The 27,101-nt window shown below is 47.1% G+C and overlaps 1 protein-coding gene across 1 annotated transcript in view; it reads right to left on the bottom strand.

The window, feature by feature from the left end:
- map4k1 (mitogen-activated protein kinase kinase kinase kinase 1) overlaps positions 1–27,101 on the bottom strand; it is a 110,182-nt gene that overhangs the window by 57,058 nt on the left and 26,023 nt on the right. Inside the window, exon 2 of the mRNA XM_084309176.1 lies at positions 3,783–3,840. Coding sequence (XP_084165302.1) covers positions 3,783–3,840 — 58 coding nt within the window. The remainder of the gene's footprint in view (positions 1–3,782; positions 3,841–27,101) is intronic.

The raw sequence follows: 27,101 nt of genomic DNA, 5'->3' as shown, positions 1-27,101 counted from the left end.
GATGTAGAGAGAGAACAGATGTAGAGAGAGAGAACAGGTGTAGAGAGAGAACAGGTGTAGAGAGAGAGAACAGATGTAGAGAGAGAACAGGTGTAGAGAGAGAACAGATGTAGAGAGAGAACGGGTGTAGAGAGAGAACAGATGTAGAGAGAGAACAGATGTAGAGAGAGAGAACAGATGTAGAGAGAGAGAGAACAGATGTAGAGAGAGAACAGATGTAGAGAGAGAACAGATGTAGAGAGAGAGAACAGATGTAGAGAGAGAACAGATGTAGAGAGAGAGAACAGGTGTAGAGAGAGAGAACAGATGTAGAGAGAGAGAACAGGTGTAGAGAGAGAGAGAGAACAGATGTAGAGAGAGAACAGGTGTAGAGAGAGAGAACGGATGTAGAGAGAGAGAACAGATGTAGAGAGAGAACAGATGTAGAGAGAGAGAACAGATGTAGAGAGAGAGAACAGATGTAGAGAGAGAACAGATGTAGAGAGAGAACAGATGTAGAGAGAGAGAGAGAACAGATGTAGAGAGAGAGAAGAGATGTAGAGAGAGAACAGATGTAGAGAGAGAACAGATGTAGAGAGAGAACAGATGTAGAGAGAGAGAACAGATGTAGAGAGAGAGAACAGATGTAGAGAGAGAACAGATGTAGAGAGAGAACAGATGTAGAGAGAGAACAGATGTAGAGAGAGAACAGATGTAGAGAGAGAGAACAGATGTAGAGAGAGAGAACAGATGTAGAGAGAGAACAGATGTAGAGAGAGAGAACAGATGTAGAGAGAGAGAGAACAGATGTAGAGAGAGAACAGATGTAGAGAGAGAGAACAGATGTAGAGAGAGAACAGATGTAGAGAGAGAGATAGCAGATGTAGAGAGAGAGACCAGATGTAGAGAGAGAACAGATGTAGAGAGAGAACAGATGTAGAGAGAGAGAAAACAGATGTAGAGAGAGAACAGATGTAGCGAGAGAACAGATGTAGAGAGAGAACAGATGTAGAGAGAGAGAACAGATGTAGAGAGAGAGAGAGAACAGATGTAGAGAGAGAGAGAGAACAGATGTAGAGAGAGAGAGAGAACAGATGTAGAGAGAGAGAACAGCTGTAGAGAGAGAACAGATGTAGAGAGAGAGAACAGATGTAGAGAGAGAGAACAGATGTAGCGAAAGAACAGATGTAGAGAGAGAGAAGAGATGTAGAGAGAGAGAGAACAGATGTAGAGAGAGAACAGATGTAGAGAGAGAGAACAGATGTAGAGAGAGAACAGATGTAGAGAGAGAACAGATGTAGAGAGAGAGAGAACAGATGTAGAGAGAGAACAGATGTAGAGAGAGAACAGGTGTAGAGAGAGAGAACAGATGTAGAGAGAGAGAACAGGTGTAGAGAGAGAACAGATGTAGAGAGAGAACAGATGTAGAGAGAGAGAGAACAGATGTAGAGAGAAAACAGATGTAGAGAGAGAACAGGTGTAGAGAGAGAGAACAGATGTAGAGAGAGAGAACAGGTGTAGAGAGAGAACAGATGTAGAGAGAGAGAACAGATGTAGAGAGAGAGAACAGATGTAGAGAGAGAGAAAACAGATGTAGAGAGAGAACAGATGTAGCGAGAGAACAGATGTAGAGAGAGAACAGATGTAGAGAGAGAGAACAGATGTAGAGAGAGAGAGAGAACAGATGTAGAGAGAGAGAGAGAACAGATGTAGAGAGAGAAAACAGCTGTAGAGAGAGAACAGATGTAGAGAGAGAGAACAGATGTAGAGAGAGAGAACAGATGTAGCGAAAGAACAGATGTAGAGAGAGAGAAGAGATGTAGAGAGAGAGAGAACAGATGTAGAGAGAGAACAGATGTAGAGAGAGAGAACAGATGTAGAGAGAGAACAGATGTAGAGAGAGAACAGATGTAGAGAGAGAGAGAACAGATGTAGAGAGAGAACAGGTGTAGAGAGAGAGAACAGATGTAGAGAGAGAGAACAGGTGTAGAGAGAGAACAGATGTAGAGAGAGAACAGATGTAGAGAGAGAGAGAACAGATGCAGAGAGAGAACAGATGTAGAGAGAGAACAGGTGTAGAGAGAGAGAACAGATGTAGAGAGAGAGAACAGGTGTAGAGAGAGATAACAGATGTAGAGAGAGAGAGAACAGATGTAGAGAGAGAGAACAGATGTAGAGAGAGAGAACAGATGTAGAGAGAGAACAGATGTAGAGAGAGAGAACAGATGTAGAGAGAGAGAACAGATGTAGCGAGAGAGAACAGATGTAGAGAGAGAGAACAGATGTAGAGAGAGAGAACAGATGTAGAGAGAGAACAGATGTAGAGAGAGAGAACAGATGTAGAGAGAGATAACAGATGTAGCGAAAGAACAGATGTAGAGAGAGAGAACAGGTGTAGAGAGAGAGAACAGATGTAGAGAGAGAGAACAGATGTAGAGAGAGAGAACGGATGTAGAGAGAGAGATAACATATGTAGAGAGAGAACAGATGTAGAGAGAGAACAGGTGTAGAGAGAGAGAACAGATGTAGAGAGAGAGAACAGGTGTAGAGAGAGAGAACAGATGTAGAGAGAGAGAGAACAGATGTAGAGAGAGAGAACAGATGTAGAGAGAGAGAACAGATGTAGAGAGAGAACAGATGTAGAGAGAGAGAACAGATGTAGAGAGAGAGAACAGATGTAGCGAGAGAGAACAGATGTAGAGAGAGAGAACAGATGTAGAGAGAGAGAACAGATGTAGAGAGAGAACAGATGTAGAGAGAGAGAACAGATGTAGAGAGAGAGAACAGATGTAGCGAAAGAACAGATGTAGAGAGAGAGAACAGGTGTAGAGAGAGAGAACAGATGTAGAGAGAGAGAACAGATGTAGAGAGAGAGAACAGGTGTAGAGAGAGAGAACAGATGTAGAGAGAGAGAACAGATGTAGAGAGAGAGAACAGATGTAGAGAGAGAGAGAACAGATGTAGAGAGAGAGAACAGTTGTAGAGAGAGAGAACAGGTGTAGAGAGAGAGAACAGATGTAGAGAGAGAGAACAGGTGTAGAGAGAGAACAGATGTAGAGAGAGAGAACAGGTGTAGAGAGAGAGAACAGATGTAGAGAGAGAGAACGGATCTGCAGAAGTGCAAAATTAAGTCAGAAATACCTGATACCCAACTTAATTGAGCACTTCTGACCTGATCCCATGGTACCTGACCTGATCTCACAGTACCTGTGAGGCACACTTATAAGGTATGGGTTGAAAAATAGTGCACTTATCCTTTAACAGAAACGGTAACACAAAGGATTAATAAGCTATCTTTACATAGAACCCCCCCTCACGTTTAATTATCGTCCCTTTATTAATTTCCTTAGATTATTTGTACACATGATCTCAAGAAGGTACTGAATGAGATCAGTGGCAGTTTTTCATGTCTGGTCATTTTTAGCATGGTGTTATTCACTGTCAAAGAAAAATCACAATTCATATTCTCCTTTGTTTCATCACAATTTAAGCAAGCATAGTAATAGACACAATATTTCTGACACTGGGAATACATTCACTGAGGTCCATAGATGTCCCTAGATACCAAGAATATGTAAATGGGCCTTGTAGAAGTGGAGCAATATTCCATATACTTAGGTATGTATTTTAGGCGGATTTTCAGAAAATGGGGCTCCGGGCTTAAGGTTAACCCAGCACCCAGTGTTGATGTGCGTATAGCTAATCCTTAGCTAACAGGCATAAGACACTTCCATCACATTTTCTTGAAAGCTATGATGTGAAATAATAAACATTATGAATAGCCATCATGGCTGTAGTCTCACCTGGTTCCATCTTAATAACTTTGATGGCTGCCAGCTCTGCACTCTGCTTGTAGCGAGCCTGGAAACACATAACATGGCCTTCAGTCAAGCAATGAACACAATTTGTAACTTAGGTGTTTTGATTAGTTTATTTGTAAATACCTCTGTATAGGGTCACTCTCATTGGCTTTTCACAACCAAAGACACACACACACACGCACACACATTAACCTTTTCAGACGTGACATTAAAATATGGTGTTACTTCTTCCGATTGCTAGCTCACATTATCTTTAAACTGAGCCCAACAAACAACAAACACCCCAACATAAAGTACACGCTAGTATCGCAAATAGAGTTAAGCTGCGTTCACATTTCAGCACGATAGGCTCTTGCACTAAGCTTGACGCTGTCTTTGAATACCACAGTGTTATACCACAAACTATTTACCTCTAGTGTTTACATGAGTATTGTTGTGAAGGGCCAGATTAAACCGAATATATATATTTATTTATATATATATATATTCAATTGTATTTGTATATTCTCTAATATTCCCTGATATCCCTTGTATATTCCTTGTACAATATGCATTGAATATCCATTCTAGCCTACTGAACATCCCATAATAGTCTCCATTCTACTATTGGTCGAGACCTTGGTGCCAGGCTGCCATACCCCCCAGACCCAGTTCAAACGTACCGCTCAACATGTACGAACAAGTCCTAGTTCCGCGTAGGAATCTGGCTACCGCACCACTAATGGTACTATTTGTTCATAGTGCGTATATATACTGCGCTACTAAAGTAGGACTTCCTTTTAGTCCAGTTTCTTACCCTACAATAGAGTGACAGACGTAAAGCCTCCCCGCGACGCCACGTGTGGGAGTAAGGCCAAGTTCGGCCTACCATCGGTATTGAGACATCGTGTATATTAATATTTGAATAGTCATATTTGGCACTATATCGTCGAGTTGGACGTAGTCTATTAAGCTAATAATAGTCTATTCATATGTAGTGCTTCGTGCGGTGAGAATACTATCGTAGTCAGCACCCCCATCGTTTCGGGTAGAACTGGCTGCTTATCCAGGGTGGCCGACCCCATGTGAGGCTGCACCCGAGGAGCCCCAGAGCCGACGAGCGAGTGGACCTGCATACCGGATTATTCTACCGACGACAGCCCGCCTTCCCAGGCACGGATTATGCTTTGTATACAGTGATTATTCTATGGATAAAGACCAACACTGCCGTGTGTTGGAAACCCCCCCCCGGAGAGGACGACAGGTGAGGAGACGCTCTACACGACGAGGTCGCTTCACGTCTCTCCATCGTGGACCGGAGGAAGCCGGCCCACAGAGAGTCCAACTGCTTTCATCTGTGGATCGAGGATCGCTGAGGCACCGAGCCGCACAACCGTGGGTTCTCCCAGGATACCCTCGGCCAGACGGATACAGCCAGACTCTACCCCCCCCCCCTTCTCCAGTTGTCTTACAAGCGACCGGAATTCCCCCCTAGTGTATCCAGTTCTATAATCATTAAAGTATCATTGCTATTATTCCTTAAATATTCCAGGTTGTATATTTACCGCCTGCGCCACCAGAGATTGGACGTTCTCTATTGATATACCAACGAATACTCATTTGCCATAAAAGTGCATCCTATTTCAAATCATAAATGTAATTAAGTGATTGCTCTACATACCTTTTGCTATGTATTAATTATTATTAAACGCAGACTTTCGACTTGGTACATTTGTGTTGGATCGTTTCATCTACGTGGGAGTGTTTACCATAATTATTTATGCCTAGTACTGGGTGGCCAGAGTCTAAAGTACAAGAGGTAGTGGTAGTAAGTATCATATCTAACAATACAGTCAGGGAATTGTACCCCTCAGTTAGAATTGGTCCTTCGAGCCGGAGGGTAATTAGTGTAATATTAATATAGTGTTATTAATATTGAAATGGCCTATGATGAACACTCCATGAAACGATCCTCCTAACCAACACCCGCAGCGCGAACGACGGCTCCCTCAGTACTTAGAGGCTTACGCTGTCAGTCAACAACCTAGTCTTCTACTAACAGTAAACGCGGTAAAACTAGAAAGTAAAAGTATGTCTAACCCCAACGCCCAGACTACCCCGACCATAGAGGCCCCTACGGGTTCTAATGTAACTGACCAAGCTCACGGTGGGGACCAGTGGGAACCAGACATGACTTCACACCCCGCCAGTACTGAAGAAGTAGTCCCCGATGAGTCCCGGGAGGAATACAACGCTACCGAGAGAGAACTCGGCACGGAAGAAGACGGGGAGAGCACCGTGGAGATAGAGCTCCAAGGCTCCGCCAGGAGTACCCCGAGGGAAGGCTCCCCTATACAACCGCCTTCTCCCAGCGAGGCAGAGAGGACCCTACAGCAGGCCTTCCTCATCAGCCTGAGCGCCGCTGCTGAACGCGACCGACTGCAGATCCAGCAGCGGAGCGAAGAAGAGCATATACGTCTAGAAATAAGACGCATTCAGATGGAAGAGAATGTGGCCCGAGACCGAGCAGACAGCCAGCGAGCAGCTGCTGGTGCTCTACGGGACGCAGAGCGCGACAGACAGCAAGCGCAACTAATAGAACAGCTGATCAGACGGACAACACCCTCTCCCTCCGCCAGAGGCTCCAGGAACTCGTCTAGACACACCTCCAGGGCGGCATCCCCTAGCCGAGTAAACAACCCTGAACTTGACCAACAGACGAGGTCTATACCCCCCACAGACCACCTCCCCCCACCGGTCCAAGCGAGACCTAGCAACCGGGAAGGAGCAGCATATCCTGTGGAGAGGCTAAACCAGAGACTACAAGCACTGGATGACCTAACTGAAGACGAAGAGGAAGAGGAGGAGAACCACGCCCGACGACAGCACAGTACTCTACCGGACCAGGAGGTCCGGTACAGCCCAGGCTATACTCCCGCGGAGCTGCGCTACAGACCCCCGACTCTATACACGGGTGAGCACGACGCACGACCCGCACCGAGGAACAGCACCTGGACAAGCGGGCCATGGTACACTGCCGGTACCAGCCCATACCAAGGAGCGGGAGGAGACTCGCCTAGGAGGCCTCTCCCCCAACGCTCGCCGATGTATCCACAGTCAGCGTCATACATTGGCACGCCTATGGTAACCGACTTCACCCAAGAGAACCGGGCCCAGTATACAGAACTCCGCATCTGTCTGGAGACCATGTTGGTGGATGTATTGGATGAACGCCATAAATACGCCATCCTACTGAAGCACTTAAAGGTACCCCGCGCACATAATATAGCGCTCGCCTATGCGACTTCCACCACCCCATACACAGCAGCGCTGGTAGCATTGGACCAGAGGTATGGGCGCATATGGGATTACGTGATCCAGGAGATCCGACACATCGACCGCTTACCCCCAGCAATAGACAATCGAGCACTGGACGACCTGTCCATCAGAGTGCAGTCCCTGGTAGGGATGTTGGGAGCGCAGAGAGAGAAGGGGAGGCATGAACTTTACGCCAACTCAAATGTGGAAAGGATCTTGGAGAAGCTGCCGCCCGCTCGACAGGAGCGTTTTAGGCGGCAGAGAGACCACCGAGACCCGAATGGCCCCGAACCGAACCTCCTCGATCTAGCAGACTTCCTGGCGAGAGAAGTCAGCAGCCTACGGCTAGATACATTCGGACGGAGCACCCCTGGCTCCAGAGAAGGAACCAGACGACTAAATGATGGAAGAAGATCGGTGACTGTGATGCACCAATCGGAGTCAGTACCGAGCAGCAGGAGCCACAGTACCCCCTCCAGAACGGAGAAGTGGAAGATAGTGTGCCCCTACTGTGAGAAAGAACACTGGCTAGCGCAATGTGACTCCTTCCCCAAGCTGAACGCGGAGGAAGCAAGTCAATGGATAAAGTCCAACAAGCGCTGTTTTCGCTGTGCGCGCTCACACATGGCAGCCGAATGCCGCTTAAAGAAAAGGTGCACCAAGTGCGATGGAGCCCATCTGGACATACTTCACGACAGTAACAGACGGCGCCCTTCACCCGCACCATCCAGCAGCAAAGCGAGCGTCATGTACATCGATCCCGCCAGCAGCAGTGGAGCCCGAGTACTCCTAAAAGTAGTGCGTGTGACACTAAGCTACCAGAATAAAGTCCTGGACACTTACGCCGTCCTCGATGACGGGTCAGAGAAGACCCTTCTGCTCGCCTCCGCTGCGGCCCAGCTAGGGCTGCGGGGAAGCGAAACCCAAATGACAATTCGGACAATAAGACGAGATTTGAAGACGATAAAGGGCGAGAATGTCTCATTCTCTATCGCAGCAAGCGGCCAGCCTGAGCGACGGTACCAGATTACAGACGCTTTCACCAGCCAAGAAATAGGACTGTCGCGGTACACATACCCCGTCGCCAAGCTGATGGAGAAATATGCACATCTGCGCAAGTTACCGATCCCGCTCATAGACAATGCTATGCCGACCCTGTTGATAGGCTCCGACCATGCAGACCTCATTGTCCCGATAGACCGGGTTCATACCGGACCCCGAGGCTGTCCTGCAGCAGTCGAGACCCGTTTGGGATGGACTCTCCAAGGCCCGCTCGCCAAATCTCTCAACCGAAGTACAGCCACTAGATGTCTCCACTCCCGAGTCACAGAGGGAGAAACCGCACTCCTGCAACACGTAGAGCGGCTATGGACCTTGGAACAAATGCCCTTTAAGAACGGAAAGAAAGACATTCGCTCTAAAGATGACATTTACGCCATTCACCTCCTCGAGACAGGGACCAAGAGAGTCCCGGTCAACGGCGTGTTGAGATACGCCACGCCACTCCTGCGGCGAGAAGGAATGCCTACTTTCCACGCCAAGACAGACGCCACAGAACGGTACCTGCTGAACACGGAGCGGCGCTTAGCCAAGAACCCCGCCCAAGAGAGTGTATACCGCGCCGAGATTGAGAAGCTCATCACAGCGGGACACGTCACAAAGATGGACATTAAAGAGGCTGACCAGACCACTGAATCGTGGTACGTGCCTCACCACAAGGTCCATCACAACGGTAAAGACCGCATAGTATTTAACTGCAGCTAACAGATCGGATCCCAAAATCTGAATAAAGAGTTACTGCCCGGTCCCACACTCGGCCCCTCCCTACTCGGCGTTCTACTCCGCTTCCGCCAGGAAAAGGTGGCCATCAGCGGGGACATTAAAGGAATGTTCCTGCAGGTGAGATTAGTAGAGGAGGACAAGCCCCTGTTACGGTTCCTATGGAGAGAGAAGCCAGGAGATGAGCACCCAGCCATCTACCAATGGGAAGTCCTCCCCTTCGGAACGACGTGCAGCCCCTGCTGTGCTACATTTGCACTACAGAAACATGTAGCAGAGGACCCAGCAGCGGACGAAGAGGTCCGACACAGCGTAAAGAACAGCTTCTACGTAGACAACTGTCTACAAAGCCTTTCAACCCAGGAAGAAGCCGAGGCTCTCCTGATTAAACTCCGCGCCTCATTGATCAAAGGCGGCTTTGATCTCAGGCAGTGGGCCAGCAGCGATCCGCAAGTACTGCGCAGCCTCTCCTCCGAGGACAAGGCAGCCAGCAGCGAGACCTGGATGGCTACAATCCCGGGAGAAGCCCAGGAGATGACCCTGGGATTGGTGTGGCGATTCAAAACAGATTCGCTTCACTACAGACACAAGCCCCTGACTACGGAGCAGGGAAGGCCGGCGGCGGCGCCGACCACCAGACGGAGTGTGTACACAACACTCGCCCGACAATATGACCCGCTAGGATGTATTCTACCGTACACCACCAGGGCAAAAATGATTGTACGAGCATTGTGGGACAAGGACCAGGGCTGGGACGACCCCATTCCCGCACACCTTGCATCCACCTGGAGAGAGTGGGAGATGGAGCTCCACTCACTCCCAGGCGTTAACATGCGCCGAAGCTACTTCCCACCCACGGTGAGGCCAGAGACATGTAAAATGGACTTACACGTCTTCAGTGACGCCTCAGAGGTCGCATACGGATCAGTAGCCTACTTGCGGGCCCAAGAAGAGGGGGGAGAGATCTACACAGCATTTGTCCTCGCCCGCTCGAGAATAGCCCCACGCAAGCAACAATCTATCCCACGTCTAGAGCTCTGCGCAGCCCTAGCCGGAGCGCACCTAGCCACGCTCATCCAACGTGAGCTCACCATACCGGTGTCTAGAACAATCCTGTGGTCAGATTCCACGACAGTACTCGCCTGGATCAAATCGGACTCATGCAAGTACAAAGTCTTCGTGGGAGTCAGAGTCACCGAGATTCAAGACTTAACCGAAGAGTTAACCGGAGAAACAGAGTGGCGCTACGTTGATACAAAACAGAACCCAGCTGACGTCATCACCCGGGGAATGCCCCTAGATGACCTCACCCGTCGCAATGTCTACAGTGACGGCCCAGCATTCCTAAAGCTCCCGGAAGGAGAGTGGCCCACGCCTATCCCGAGGGAAGCAAGTCAAGAGGAGGCTGAGAATAAGAAACCTATGTTCTGTGGATTGAGCACTGTTATCTCCGCAGACCCCAACATAGATGATTGCACTACCATAGAGAGTGCACAACAAAGGACATTCCTGCGGCACCACCCGGAGTGTAAGTCCCCCGCTGAAATGTCAGCAGCTAACTACGAGGAAGCAGAATTGCTTCTACTGCAGCGAGCCCAGAGAGACTCGTTCCCCGATGAATTGGCCTGTCTACAGGGAGGAAAGCCCGTCCCATCTGACAGCAGATTAATTCATCTGGCCCCCGAGAGCGACGCTCATACCCTCATCAGAGTGGGTGGTCGCCTACGCAGAGCCCCCAATCTACCGGATGACATTAAATACCCGATCGTATTGAACAGCCGACACAAGGTCACAGAGCTGATTATAAAGAAATACGATGAGGATGTACATCACGCAGGAGCAGAAAGAGTCTTCGCGGAGATCAGACGTCGTTACTGGATCATACAAGGAAGAGAGGCGGTACGACGCTTCCAGCGAACATGTCTAGACTGCCGCAAGTGGCGCGCGCAGCCCAGCATACCAAGGATGGCTGACCTTCCTCCATGTTGCCTCCGAATCGGTGACAAGCCATTCCACTCAACGGGTATGGACTGCTTTGGCCCGCTGCACATAAAGAAAGGAAGAGGAACCGAGAAGCGGTGGGGTATTGTATTGAAATGCATGACCACCAGAGCGATACACATCGAGCTTCTCCCGACCATGAGCACAGATTCATTCCTTATGGCCTTCCGTAGATTCACATCACGGAAAGGAAGACCGTCTACACTATTGTCCGATCATGGGACAAACTTCAAAGGCGGCGAAAGAGAGCTGAGAGAGAGCTTCCAAGCTATGGGCCCAGAACTTAAGACCCACCTCGCTCCAGCACAGATTGACTTCCAATTCAACCCCCCAAACGCACCCCACTTCGGTGGTACTTGGGAACGGGAAGTGCGTTCCATAAAGACAGCCCTGTACGCAGTACTTGGGGCCCAGACTGTGGCGGAAGAAGTCCTAATGACAGTCCTCACGGAGATTGAGGGAGTATTGAACTCTAAGCCCCTCGGCTACGTCTCCAGCGATGTGGCGGATATCGACCCAGTTACCCCCAACACACTCCTGATGGGGCGGCTAGATCCCGCGTTACCCCAGACAATGTACCGGCCTGAAGAAGCGAACGGCCGACGAATGTGGAGGTACAGCCAAGTATTAGCCGACAAGTTTTGGAGCAGTTTCCTACTGCACTACCTACCGTCTCTACAGACCCGCCAGAAGTGGGTAAAGGAGAGAGACAATTTGACAGAAGGAACAGTCGTCATGATTATTGATCAATCACTGCCCAGAGCTATGTGGCCGGCCGGCCGCGTAAGCAAAGTGATCACCGGTGCCGACGGCAAGGTCCGAGCAGCTGAAGTGCTTGTCCACGGTCGCACTTACACCCGTCCCGTGGCGAGGCTCATAGAACTGCCCCGACTCCCAGACACAATCGATGATGACCATGACCCTATAACCCTATGACTTTGTGAAGTTGACTGACCCCTACAGCAAACCCTTATGTGTAAATAGACAACGCGATTAATCTGTCTCTGCTTAACTGATTAGGTCTGGGACCAATCAGGGGGTGGCTGTTGTGAAGGGCCAGATTAAACCGAATATATATATTTATTTATATATATATATATTCAATTGTATTTGTATATTCTCTAATATTCCCTGATATCCCTTGTATATTCCTTGTACAATATGCATTGAATATCCATTCTAGCCTACTGAACATCCCATAATAGTCTCCATTCTACTATTGGTCGAGACCTTGGTGCCAGGCTGCCATACCCCCCAGACCCAGTTCAAACGTACCGCTCAACATGTACGAACAAGTCCTAGTTCCGCGTAGGAATCTGGCTACTGCACCACTAATGGTACTATTTGTTCATAGTGCGTATATATACTGCGCTACTAAAGTAGGACTTCCTTTTAGTCCAGTTTCTTACCCTACAATAGAGTGACAGACGTAAAGCCTCCCCGCGACGCCACGTGTGGGAGTAAGGCCAAGTTCGGCCTACCATCGGTATTGAGACATCGTGTATATTAATATTTGAATAGTCATATTTGGCACTATATCGTCGAGTTGGACGTAGTCTATTAAGCTAATAATAGTCTATTCATATGTAGTGCTTCGTGCGGTGAGAATACTATAGTAGTCAGCACCCCCATCGTTTCGGGTAGAACTGGCTGCTTATCCAGGGTGGCCGACCCCATGTGAGGCTGCACCCGAGGAGCCCCAGAGCCGACGAGCGAGTGGACCTGCATACCGGATTATTCTACCGACGACAGCCCGCCTTCCCAGGCACGGATTATGCTTTGTATACAGTGATTATTCTATGGATAAAGACCAACACTGCCGTGTGTTGGAAACCCCCCCCCGGAGAGGACGACAGGTGAGGAGACGCTCTACACGACGAGGTCGCTTCACGTCTCTCCATCGTGGACCGGAGGAAGCCGGCCCACAGAGAGTCCAACTGCTTTCATCTGTGGATCGAGGATCGCTGAGGCACCGAGCCGCACAACCGTGGGTTCTCCCAGGATACCCTCGGCCAGACGGATACAGCCAGACTCTACCCCCCCCCCCCTTCTCCAGTTGTCTTACAAGCGACCGGAATTCCCCCCTAGTGTATCCAGTTCTATAATCATTAAAGTATCATTGCTATTATTCCTTAAATATTCCAGGTTGTATATTTACCGCCTGCGCCACCAGAGATTGGACGTTCTCTATTGATATACCAACGAATACTCATTTGCCATAAAAGTGCATCCTATTTCAAATCATGAATGTAATTAAGTGATTGCTCTACATACCTTTTGCTATGTATTAATTATTATTAAACGCAGACTTTCGACTTGGTACATTTGTGTTGGATCGTTTCATCTACGTGGGAGTGTTTACCATAATTATTTATGCCTAGTACTGGGTGGCCAGAGTCTAAAGTACAAGAGGTAGTGGTAGTAAGTATCATATCTAACAATACAGTCAGGGAATTGTACCCCTCAGTTACAAGTATGTTTTATTTTTGGATCTGTAATTTACAGTAAAACACAATCATTCTGGGTATAACTGTATGTCCTGGTGTTGTTGGTATGATTAAAAGGGACTCTCAGCAGACCACATCAGAAGTTCCAATTCACTGTCAGTAGATAATTATGCACCACTGTGGCTAATGTCACCTGAATTATGCATACAAGGTATTTGTTTAGTGTCACAACATTATTTGGCTATTTTGAACAATACCAGCTGTGAAAATAATAACATTATGATGATGAAAAATCACACATTTGGATATATACGTGAAATGCCAACAACATTTATGCAAATTACATGTCATCAGCTTGTGATTGATTGATTGATTGAAAATTGTATTAACAGATTGCAGAATGGGTACAATTGTACATTGGAGGGGGTTGGGTTTGGACATTTACAGGGGCCAGTTTCGAATTGCAGTCTCCCGTAGGTGCTCTTTGAGAATGGTTTTGAAAGTGGGTAATTTATGCAAATGACATGTCGTCAGCTTGTGACTGCAACTTGTTCCTGTTCATGGACGACTCTGCCCTGCTGGTCTCTGACAGGGACAAATTGCAGGTTGAAAAAGCCCTCAGCTCTGAACTGAGTAGAATCTGCACCTGGCTCGCTGATAACAAACTATCATTACAGCTGGGTAAAACGGAATCCATTCTCTTTGGATCAAATAACAAACTCAGCAAGGCCACTTCTCTGTTACAGTGGGAGACAATATTGTCACAAGGAAAGAGGAAATTACCTACCTGGGTTCCATCCTAGAGGAAAATCTTTCCTGTGACAAAATGGCAACCAATGTAATAAAAAAAGTCAACCAACAAACAAGATTTTTGTACAGGATCTCCTCTCTGGTAAATAAGAATACCTTGAAGACTAACAGGAGCACTCACCTCAAAGGCCCTAAAAACAAGGCTCCAAACATCACAAAACAAACTGGTCAGACTACTGCTTGGCTTTACTCCTAAAACACACCTTACCCCTGCCCATTTTGACAATCTAGGATGGCTTAGAGTAGACGACAGAGTACAGCAACTTGCAATGGGCCTGGTCTACAAGATACACTACACCACAAAGATACCCATATACCTGTCGAAATACTTCCTAAAGGTCAGTGAAGTCCACAATCACAACACCATAGGGAGTTCCACAAATCACGTTCAACCCAGATTCGGCTCAAACAAGGGACTAAACACGTTTCGCAATTATGCCACAATAATGTGGAATGTGAATCCCTACCCTCCTTCAAAACCGCTCTCAAAGAGCACCTATGGGTGGCTGCAATTAGAAACTGGCCCCTGTAAATGTAAAAATCCCCCCCCACTCCCCCACCAAACCCCCTCACGCTGTTGTTACATACAGTACCGTATGGCTGAACTACTTGTCAGACACATCGGACACGAATCATGGGTAAAGGAAACAACGCCTCCTCCAAATTGAGCGGCTTCCTATAATAGCTGATACTGAGCAGTACCTTGCTAACTAGGGCTGTCTTAAATACTTCGAAGCTTCGAAGCTTCGTTCGATGGCACGAGCTTCGAACAAAACAAAAAAATCGAAATGAAACGAAAGTAAGCGGCGCCTTCCCGCCTCCATTCCAATGAAACGAAAGTAAGCGGCGCCTCGACTCCACCTCTCTACAACAAGCATGTGGAGATTATCTGTGTTGAAAACAACAAGGACATGTGCAGCAGACATGTCAACGAAGAAGTCATCAGACGTGTGGTTACACTTTAAAATATGCAAAGACAATGCCCAAAAAGCCGAGTGCCAGATATGCCAGAAGAAAATGGCATATCACAACTCTACAACAACTTTGTCAAATCACCTAAAAACGTAAGTATCGTTGTACACGACGGCGACGCCACACAAAACATTAATAAGGCTATGCCTATGCTGCTATGACTAATGTGTTACCAAGTTGGCTAATTTAATTGTAATCATCTGCTTTTGTAGGTGCATTGTCTGATATAATTATAAATTATAAATTATAAATTAAATATAATATAATTGTTTGCTTGATAGACGAAGGTTGCAACATAATTATGTAATGTCATGTCGTTGGCTGTGAGAGCAGCCCCACTGCACCCAGGCAGCGCAGCCGAGTGAAACCTTGTTGGCTGCGTCACAGTCACTGTTACGTTCTGGACACCGACTGAGGTCGGTGACCACCCACATTCCTGGCATATGTCACTGGGCTTGTCACCTGTCCTTTCCCTGTCAATTAGTACTGTCACTTAGGGGTGGTTCCTGATTGGCTGTCACGGGGGTGTGTGTGGAATGTTGGTATTTGGTGTCTATGTAACCTACCTGTCTTCTGCTTGTTCATTGTCAGGTCTTCACTAATTGCGTTCGGGGAAAACGCGGACGGTTCAACTCTGGACCTCCAATAAGCTCCTATTTACCTTATTTCCTGCCTGTGCTATTTAGCATTTATCTCTCTTAGAAATTACTCTTGTGTTCTTACTATTAAAGTCGAACCTGTTCAAGAGTAAACACTCTCCGTCTCTGTGATTGCCTTCACCCATTGGAACTCACCTACCTCCATTCCTGACAGAAGACCTGACCATCAGAGTTCCATGGAGGTAATCATGGAGATGCTCCAGGCGCAGAGGGCGGCCCAGGAGCGGATGGAAGAACATCCACAGCTGGTCAGCGCCGAGTTAGTCCGACTCAACGGGATCGTCGGCTCATCCCAATCGGTGGCGCAGTCGGCGTTGGCCACAGCCCGACAAGCCCAAGAAGGAGTGGCTGGAGTTCAGTCGGCGACGGGAGAAGCAGCGGTCCACGCAGAGGAGAGTCGGGGGGTGTCCGGGGTCCAGGAACGGTCCCACGAGCCACGACTGCAGGCGCCCGCTCGCTATGATGGATCACCGGATGGATGTCGGGAATTCATCACCCAGTGTCTACTCGTTTTCCGGCTGCAACCACGATCATTTCCATCGGAGATAGCACAGGTAGCGTATATTATCACGCTACTCACCGGTCAAGCTCTCTCCTGGGCTACGGCGGAATTAGAGGCGGGAGCGATAATCTGCGACAGTCTGGACGCCTTTACCCGGGAGTTGAGAAGAGTATTCGATACTTCCCGGGTACTCTCGATCTTCGAGGCTGGCGGTCGTCTTCTCGACTGCCGGCAGGGCCTCCGCACGGTCGCAGCTTACGCTATCAATTTTCGGATCTTGGCTCGGGAGACAGCTTGGTCGGAGAACGTCTGCGTGGTTCTGTTCGTCAGGGGACTCTCAGCGCGGATGCGAGATGCGCTCTCCGCGCGTGAGATCCCCGAGCAGCTGGAAGTGCTGATCAACACCGCCATCAAGATGGACAATCGGCACCAGGAGAGGGAGAAGGAGCGTGTCAACAACACCCAGGTATGTTTTCCTTCTTCTCCTGGTGTTGATACATCCATGCATTATACGAGTGGGCCACTGGGTGATGAATCCATGCAGCTTGGAGCGCTGTCGCTCTCGGACGACGAGAGGCAGCGCTTCATCAAAGAGCGACGCTGTTTCCGGTGCGGTCGCACCGGTCACCGCTTCGGCAGCTGTCGGGTCCAGGCTGTATCAGCTCGGCGCCAGTCGGGAATAGAAGGTGCGCCGTCAGGCTTCGAGAAAGCGCCAGCAGTTGGGCTCATTCCTGCCAAGCCCACTGATTCACGTACATTTTTTGAGGTGGCGATCAACTGTGGGGGTGACATTAGGGGAACTAAGGCTCTCATTGACTCAGGGGCGGCGGGCAATTTTATTCACGTGGGATTGGTGAAGGAGTGGGGAACCCCAGTGGAGGATTTAGGGGTTCCCTTACCGGTTTACGCCCTGGACGGTCGGCCCCTGGGCAGTGGGAGCGTCACCCAGCGCACGGTTCCATTACACATCCGGGTGGCGGGTGGGGAGTGGGAATGGGTTAAATTTTTTGTCAACTTTTCCCCCTATTCTGTCATGGTGTTGGGTCATCCCTGGTTGTCGTCACGTGTTCATATTATTAATTGGAGCACGGGCGAACTCTCAACGGCGGCCGACGTCAAGTCGATTGTCAGCGGGAGTTTGCCCAAACCCTTGTCTTCCCCCCCCTCTTCCCTTTTGTCTCCTCCCTCTTTCTCCAGGATAGTGGGGAGCGTGGCAGATTCTGATCTACCCTCTAATCCCGATTTGATAGGGGTGCCTGAGATCTATTGGGACCTGACGGACGTTTTTAGCAAAACGCGTGCTAAAGCACTTCCGCCTCATAGATCATACGACTGTCCCATTAATCTTCTACCCGGTACCTCCCCGCCTCGCGGGCGAATGTTCTCTCTCTCACGCCCCGAAACCTAGGCCATGAACACCTACATAGAGGAGGCATTGCTTGCGGGGCACATACGCCCGTCCACTTCCCCTGCCGGCGCTGGCTTCTTCTTTGTTGATAAGAAAGATGGGGATCAGCGCCCGTGCATTGATTATAGGGGATTGAATGACGTTTCCATCAAGAACCGATATCCTTTACCTCTCATGGACACGGCCTTTGAGTGCTTACAGGGGGCACAGGTCTTTTCTAAACTTGATTTACGTAATGCATACAATCTGGTCAGGATTAGAGAAGGAGACGAGTGGAAGACTGCATTTAACACACCCAATGGGCACTATGAGTATTTGGTCATGCCCTTTGGTTTGGCTAATGCTCCGGCAGTCTTCCAAGCCCTAGTTAACGACGTGCTGCGAGACTTGATTGGGGTGTCGGTGTTTGTTTACTTAGATGATATTCTGATTTTTTCTCGCGATATGGTGCAACACCAACTGCACGTTCGGGAGGTGCTAGACCGTCTCCTCAAGCATCAACTATTCGTTAAGGCTGAGAAGTGTGTGTTTCACACTGACACCGTGTCCTTCCTGGGCTTTGTGTTGACAAAGGGCGATCTGCGCATGGATCCAGCCAAGGTGAGTGCAGTTTTGGACTGGCCACGGCCTTCGTCGCTCAAGGGGTTACAACGGTTTTTGGGCTTTTTGTATTTTATTTTTTTATTATTTTTTAAACAAACACATAAACAAACATGACAACACACGATAAGATATACAAGCATTAGTTGTCAGAGCACATCCAATGAAATCACATTTTAGTTAATTGTCTTATATAAGATATACCCCTAATACCTGTTATCTAAAAACCTACACACATATGTTCCAGCTCGAACCCCCCCCTCCCGGACCCCACCTTGGGTAGTACCTCCATTATCCCTCGCACCTAACCAGACACTACCATTATAAGCTAGCTTTTATTCTCTCCACCACTTCTAACCACATTGACATTTTGGATTCATTGAGACCCAGAATTCTTGCTGTAGATATTTCTTGATAAATCACATCGAGATATGTAAGAAACCAAACTTTCCGGCACATTTTTTCCGGTTGAAACCAGCGTGATACGATCAGCTTTTTAGCTACTGTGATACCCGATAAAACCAATCTCTTTAGCTGTGGATTTACTGCAAACTCAAAAACATCATTCAATAGTAATACCGAGGGGTGTACAGGTATATTCCAAGATACGAGTTTTGATAATTGTTGGGTCACATCTTTCCAGAATGTCTTAACTGGTGGGCAGTCCCAATACATGTGCATAAATGTCCCTTCGTCCCCATTTGTACATTGGGAGCATTTGGAGTCTTGTTTAAGACCCATTCTGCTCAGTCTTATAGGAGTCAAGTATGTCCTGTGAATATAGTTAAGATTGATTTGTTGATGGTCCGGGTTCCTTGATGTAAGTCGGACATTTGCCCAGGCTCCTTGCCAATAAAAAGTCATTTTCCAGGTCTGGTATATCCCTCCTCCAGGCAGAGGTTTTTGGGCTTTGCAAATTTTTACAGGCGCTTTATTCGCAACTTTAGCGCCTTAGCCAATCCATTAACAGCTCTCACTAAGTCCTCTCTCCCTGGCTTTGAATGGTCGCCTAGGGCAGAGTCGGCCTTCTGCGATCTAAAACGTCGATTTACATCCGCTCCTGAATTGATCCGCCATGACGCAGAGGTTCCGTTCATTGTGGAGGTGGATGCCTCTGACATCGCGGTGGGGGGGGGGTGCTCTCTCAGAGATGCTTAAAGGATGGGAAAGTGCACCTGTGTGCTTTTTTCTCTCGCCGTCTGTCACCAGCCGAGCGTAATTACGACGTGGGTAATCGGGAGTTATTGGCGATCAAATTGGCACTGGAGGAGTGGAGACATTGTTTAGAGGGGGCGACACATCCTTTCATTGTTTGGACTGATCATAAGAACTTGGCTTACATCCAAGGGGCTAAACGCCTTAACGCTCGCCAGGCCAGGTGGACGTTGTTCTTCACACGATTTCGATTTACCATCTCCTATAGACCTGGCTTTGTCGCGCCAGTTTGATCTTCCTGGTCGGGAGGAGCAGCCCCATCCCATTATTCCACCGGCCTTGATTTTGGCACCCGTGTCTTGGGGCATAGAGAGGGTGGTAAGTTCGGCGCTAACGCGGGAGCCCGATCCGGGTGGGGGTCCTCCGGGACGGTCGTATGTTCCCAAGGCGGCGCGCTCACGCTTGCTACAGTGGGCACATGCGTCATCCCTCACCAGCCACCCAGGGGCAACCAGGACCCTGGAATTTATCCGTAGGAGGTTCTGGTGGCCGACAGTGGAGGGGGATATGCGTTCCTTTGTGGCGGCCTGTCTGGTGTGCGCACGTAGTAAGACCTCTCGACGGGCACCGGCGGGTCTCCTCCGACCACTTCCTATTCCTAAACGACCCTGGTCACACTTATCTCTGGACTTTATTTCTGGTCTTCCCCTTTCGGACGGGTTCACCACCATTTTGGTGGCGGTGGATCGGTTCTCTAAGGCGGCTCACTTTGTCCCTCTCCCCAAGCTTCCATCGGCCCGGGAGACTGCTGATTTAGTTATACAGCATGTCTTTCGGGTCCACGGGCTGCCAGTGGATATCGTGTCGGACCGGGGTCCTCAGTTCGCCTCCAGGTTCTGCGTTTCATCCGCAGTTGAACGGGCAGACGGAGCGGGTCAACCAGGATTTGGAGGGGGTCTTGAGATGTAGTCCGGCAACGTGGAGTAGGAGGTTGGCTTGGGCTGAGTACGCGCATAATACCCTTCTCTCCTCTTCTACCGGTATGTCTCCCTTTCAGTGCCAGTATGGTTTTCAACTAGGGATGTCCGATATTATCGGCCGACCGATATTATCGGCCGATATCGGCAGTAAAATGTGATATCGGAAAATATCGGTATCGGTTTAAAAACTAAAAAAAACAATAACAATATTTGTTATATATATATCCAGTGAAATTATTAGTTACCTGAAATTATTCAGTTTTTTGGATGGGGAAACCCTGCATATATCGGTATCGGTTGATATCGGTTGATATCGGTATCGGAAATTAAGAGTTGGACAATATCGGAATATCGGTATCGGTAAAAAAGCCAATATCGAGCATCCCTATTTTCAACCTCCTCTGTTTCCCAAGCAGGAGCAGGAGGCGGAGGTGCCCTCGGCCCAGGCACATGTGGCTCGCTGTCGCAGGATGTGGAAACAGGTTCGGAAGGCGCTACAGAAGGTTTCGGTTAGTAGTACCCAACGGCAAGCTAACCGTAAGCGTCGTCCGGCTCCAGTTTACCGTCCAGGGCAGCGGGTTTGGCTTTCCACCCGGGATCTCCCTCTCCGGGTGGAATCCAAGAAGCTGGCTCCTCGCTTTATAGGACCATTTAAAGTGATTCATCAGGTTAATCCAGTGGCTTACAAGCTACGACTTCCGAGCTCTATGAGGGTTCATCCGATGTTTCATGTGTCCCTGTTGAAGCCATTCCTCTCATCGCCCATGGCCCCGCCACTGCCTGTGGTTCCTCCGCCCCGGTTTATTGGCGGTCAACCCATTTACACGGTGCAGAGGATACTGGGTTGTAGGCGGAGGGGTAGGGGGTTTCAGTTCTTGGTGGATTGGGAGGGGTACGGGATAGAAGAGCGTTCTTGGGTGCCTCAAAGGGATATTTTAGATCCCAGCCTGATCGTTGATTTCCGGCGGCTGAATGCCGAGGCCCCTAGGTGAACGTCTGGTGCCGTTCGTCAGGGGAGGGTACTGTTACGTTCTGGACACCGACTGAGGTCAGTGACCACCCACATTCCTGGCATATGTCACTGGGCTTGTCACCTGTCCTTTCCCTGTCAATTAGTACTGTCACTTAGGGGTGGTTCCTGATTGGCTGTCACGGGGGTGTGTGTGGAATGTTGGTATTTGGTGTCTATGTAACCTACCTTCTGCTTGTTCATTGTCAGGTCTTCACTAATTGCGTTCGGGGAAAACGCGGACGGTTCAACTCTGGACCTCCAATAAGCTCCTATTTACCTTATTTCCTGCCTGTGCTATTTAGCATTTATCTCTCTTAGAAATTACTCTTGTGTTCTTACTATTAAAGTCGAACCTGTTCAAGAGTAAACACTCTCCGTCTCTGTGATTGCCTTCACCCATTGGAACTCACCTACCTCCATTCCTGACAAGTCACGAAAGGGGCTACTTAATTAATTAGTCCAATCCACTTTATTTATAGAGCACATTTAAAAACAACAAAGTTTACCAAAGTGCTGTACAAGTCCCACAACATAAGATTAAAAAAAATTAAAAAAAAAATATTATTAATATATATATATATTTTTTTCTTTTTCTCGAAGCTTCGAATTAAAATCGAAGCTCGGCCCTGAAGCTTCGATTGCCAAAAAAAGCTTCGAAGGTCAGCCCTATTGCTAACTGCTTGGCCTTTCTTTTGGGGAGACCGGCTATTTGTAGGCCCCTTGTCGTATATTATCTAGATAAAACATGTAAAATATCAATGAAAATGTACAGGTGCAGGACGAAAATACTTGGTAAGTTGGATTACAGAAGGAATCAAAGTCATTAGGCGTTCTCCTCAGCAAAGGAGCCAGATTCAAGCAAACAGCTGTTAACCGTACCATCCCCTGTAAAAATAGCTCCAAGGAAGGCCACCTAGGTCAGGGAGCACAGCAGGTTTGGGCTGCAGTAACGCTTGGTCAGTGAACCAAATGGCCTTGTATAATAATAAATCGAACACCAGACCATTTGGAATCTCCCCTTACACATCCGATTTGACTGACTTTAGGACATATATTAACAGGCTCAAGGCTATTTGAATTTAAGCAGAATGCCACCAGTCACACATGTACGATAGAACAGATAGACTGGAGGGTTTTTAGACCTTGAGGAAATAGGTAAAACTGATGGCTTTGTCAGAGAGATTAGTTAGATGGCCTTAGAAAACATTGCAACACATATGTACTAAAAGTAAAGCAAGGACCATTATGTTAAAAGTAAACTGTCATACAAAATCACATTAGATAATAGGTTTAGCAAGCATGAAAAGTTGACAACAAGTGAACCAAATAATAAGACATACTAGGTAGTAAATTAATGTTAAAGCTAAAAAACAAGGTTAAAGATTACTTTGAAATAGGAATACAAACAGTAGGATGTAACATTAAATAAGGCAATTTCATAAGTAACATGGACATAACTCTTAAAACTATTAGGAAAACGGTAGTCACAATAAAGAATAAAATCTCTTAATGCTAAAAGATAAAACTATACAGTATTGGTTAATCAAGAAGCCAGTATACTATTTCTGTTGAAGGACAAAATGCTATTCTCTGTGCCCGGAGAGCCCTGTAGACACTTCCCAAATAAGGTAAAAGGAATAAATAGAAATAGGCTGTAGAAAGTAGGGTTCTCCCTATTTTAGACTGCATTAGGGTCACTGTGTAACATTGTGTCACCAGACCAGGATGACGTGTCACTCACAAAAGGAATTCCTGCTAGAAGGAATTTGGCCAATGGGAAAGGCCGATCTCTGGGGTGACGTCACCTGACAGGCAGGGAAAAGGTCTTCTCTCTCTCATTTAAACGGCAGGGAAGCTGACAGAAGGAGACTGGAGAACCGGAGACGCACAGAGCCACTGACACCAGATGACAGAGGATCGCCTCATAGCAGGGATCCACCGAGCCGAGACGAAATCAAGCGCTCCCAAAACTCAGAGGATCCGAAACCAGGGTTGCCTTGGCAACCAGCCACCACCAAGAGTGCCTCGTGTTGTCTGGACAACCCGAGACCAACAGCACCACCACCGGAGAAACAAGCCTGACCGACATCCGCCGATCAGAACGGGACCAACTGCCCCACCACCAAAGAGATGATTAGATAGAAGAAACAGATCCTGTACTTGTTTGATTCATAGCTGTGTTTTATTAAGAATGGAATAAACACCCCAGTTGTTTGATTCAGACCACCTCGTCTGCGTTTTCCTTCATAGAACCGAACACCTGAAATGCAAACAATGCAGAGAGAAGGGTAAAGACTATACGATCACAGATACTAGAATGAATGAAAGACACTTCACCCTCACAACCAACTTGTGCACAATGCACATGCCCTAGGCTGCCATCTTCTAGTGTTTATCTGTAGCCTAGCTGTGAGATGGTCTGCTGTAGCTGTTGTTAGTTCAACACTTTGGTTAGAAAGGCTTCTTCTAAGTTGTAATCAAAAGTACAGCCAACCTCAAGAATTGACACCTCCCTAAGGTGTTAATTTACAACAAAGACATCAGGGGTGTTAGCTGTAATATTAGAGAACACAGAATCATCATTGCACAGGTTAAACATGCTTGGCTTCACAGTAGAATGCTTAAACAGCGTGATGGAGGACCTTTTCGCTATCAAATCTACTATTCTGTCATGCCTACTTATGTAGAGGCCTCTGTATACATGGCAACCATTTAAGATGTGGGACATGGTTTCAGCTATTTGGTCATTGCCATGATGAATACAGTGAGGAGCATGATTGCCTGGAAACCAGATGGAGAGATTCAGTTTAGATGGTAGAACCTGTAATCTCACTTTCAAAGTAAAGATAACAATGCACTATGGCAACATTTTTTAACACAGAGTGAGAGAAAGAATGGTCCGCAGCAGGGAGACACGCAGTCTTCCCCTGCAGTCTCAACTTAGTCCATTGTTCCTGCTGTCTTTGCTGTTGTGCCAACAGGAGGCACACACACATACACACTTCATACAGTCAACAGCGTTTTAGATCACTGGAAATATAGCTTTTGGAAAGCGGCGACTCTGCTTTGCCTGTATTCTGTTGACAGGTGACACAGAGCTTTTGGAAAACAGTGACATCATGATCTCAACTTTCACATGGCTATTGTTATTTCACAACCAGTATGAACATGCGCCAGGAACCTATGAGCAATGGTGCACTACCGGTTGGTTTACGTGTTCGGTACTGTTGGATTTAATTGTATGTTTACAAAGCAACCTGTTATGGTTTGGATAGGTGTGTTGGACCCAGGTGCAGTGTAGAACAGACACGACGAGAGACAGTTGTTGGTTCTCGGATTTGAGCACTGCTCCTTTAATTCGAGTACTTGTGGATACAAAAATCAAAGGGAGAGAGCAAGTCTCCAAAACATGCTAAATGCATATAGTAATGAACACGGTAAACTAGGGGAAAAGAAAGGGGAGAAAGCAAGTCTCCAAAAATGCACTAAATAATAAACATGTCACACGACGGTGCTGCATATACTCGCAGTAGGAAACACTTTAAATAATGAATGCAATAAACGGCAATCATAATTGTAGTGGATGTCCCTTACGGGCATCCATAGCTGTTGCTGTAAGGCGTGGCGCAGGCGCAGTTGTGTGAGATAATAAAGACGTTACTTACAAAAACCACCATATGCTGTGATATATACAAAGATGCTTTAACTGCTTATAATAAAACCATCCGCTTAGCAAGGAAAGATTACTTCTCTAAAATCATTACAGAAAATGCTGGAAACTCCAGAATCCTCTTTTCCACTATTAATGTACTACTCAACACTGCCCCTACACCTCCTCAGTCATCAACGGTTAAGTGTGAAGAACTTGCACTATTCTTTAACAACAAAATAACCTTGATCAGGGCCAGCATTACTCATGATGGAAATAAAGTTGATTGCGGCAAACCGTGCAATGTAACCATGAGAAGTTTCACATGCATCACATTAGATGTACTCTGCAAAACTGTCTCAGAATGTAACTCCTCCACCTCAGACATTGACCCTATACCTACAGCTTTCTTCAAACGGGTATTTAATAGTGTTTCAAGCCCTGTGCTAGATATCATAAACACTTCCCTTAGGACTGGTATTTTCCCGGATGCCTTTAAAACAGCAGTTGTAAAGCCATTACTAAAAAAACCTAACTTGGATAGTAATGAAATGGCAAATTATCGTCCAATATCCAACCTACCATTCATTAGTAAAGTACTTGAAAAGATAGTTTCAGTTCAAATAAATTCCTTTCTTGAAGAAAACAACATCTTAGAAGAATTTCAGTCAGGATTCAGAAAATATCATAGCACTGAAACTGCCCTCACCAAAATAATCAGTGACCTCAGACTAAACTCTGACGAGAATAAGATCTCCATCCTTATCCTGTTAGATCTCAGTGCAGCATTTGATACAATCGATCACGATATTCTAATCGATCGTCTTGAAAACCATGTCGGTTTCTCAGACCATGTGCTGGGCTGGTTTAAAACATACATCAGAGGGAGGAAATTCTATGTTAAACTAGGAGATCACATGTCTGATATATACGACAACAACTATGGAGTTGCACAAGGGAGTTGCTTAGGTCCTTTACTCTTCTCCCTTTACATGTTACCGCTGGGTGATATCATCAGAGAACATAATGTAGATTTCCATAGCTATGCGGATGATACACAACTGTACATATCTGCTGAACCAAATGATACAGCGATTAGCTCCATTACAGACTGCTTACTGGCAATAAATAAATGGATGAGTAAGAACTTCCTGAAACTAAACGAGAACAAAACTGAAATTCTAATTATCGGCTCCAAAACTAAAAAAGAAACATTAATAAAGAACCTGGGGGGACTAACCCCTTGGATCAAATCTGAGGTCACTAGTCTTGGGGTTATCATAGATTCAGAACTGAACTTCAATTCTCATATTAGCAAAGTGACGAAAACATCGTTCTTCCATCTCAGAAATATAGCAAAAGTACGACCATTTATTAATCAGAACGATGCTGAGAAGCTAATTCATGCATTCATATCTAGCCGGTTAGACTACTGTAATGCACTTTTCACAGGTCTCCCTAAGAAAACCACAGAGAGGCTTCAGCTAATCCAAAACTCTGCAGCCCGACTGCTAACTAGAACCAAAAGGAGAGAGCACATTAGTCCAGTCCTAGCCGCTTTACACTGGCTTCCTGTAACATTTAGAATTGACTTTAAGGTCCTTCTCCTTACATACAAAGCTCTAAATGGACAGGGACCTAGCTACATCGCCAACACTCTAATAAATTACACACCAGCAAGAACACTGCGATCATCAGCTGCTGGACTACTAGAGGCTCCCAGAAGCAGTCAAAAGAGGATCGGTAATGCAGCCTTTATCAACTATGCCCCAAAACTATGGAACAAACTACCCCAAAACATCAGGGAAGCCAACTCGCTAGACATCTTTAAAAGACAGCTTAAAATCTCTTTGCTCAGGCATTTCACTGATAGATATCTGCTACCACCTAGTGGCAAGAGGAAACATCAGGGATATCCTGACACAACTTGTATTTATTCTTACCCTGCCTACTCTTTTACACTGCCTATCAAATTCATGTGTCGGTTATTGCACTTTTTACTTCTTACTGATGACTATTTTTAAACTGAA

This window comes from Notolepis coatsorum (assembly GCF_963971535.1).
Source record: "Notolepis coatsorum genome assembly, chromosome: 1".
In the NCBI taxonomy this organism is placed as follows: Eukaryota; Metazoa; Chordata; class Actinopteri; order Aulopiformes; family Paralepididae; genus Notolepis; species Notolepis coatsorum.
Note: the sequence above shows the minus strand (reverse complement) of the source record. Positions and strands in the feature narration are given on the sequence as shown.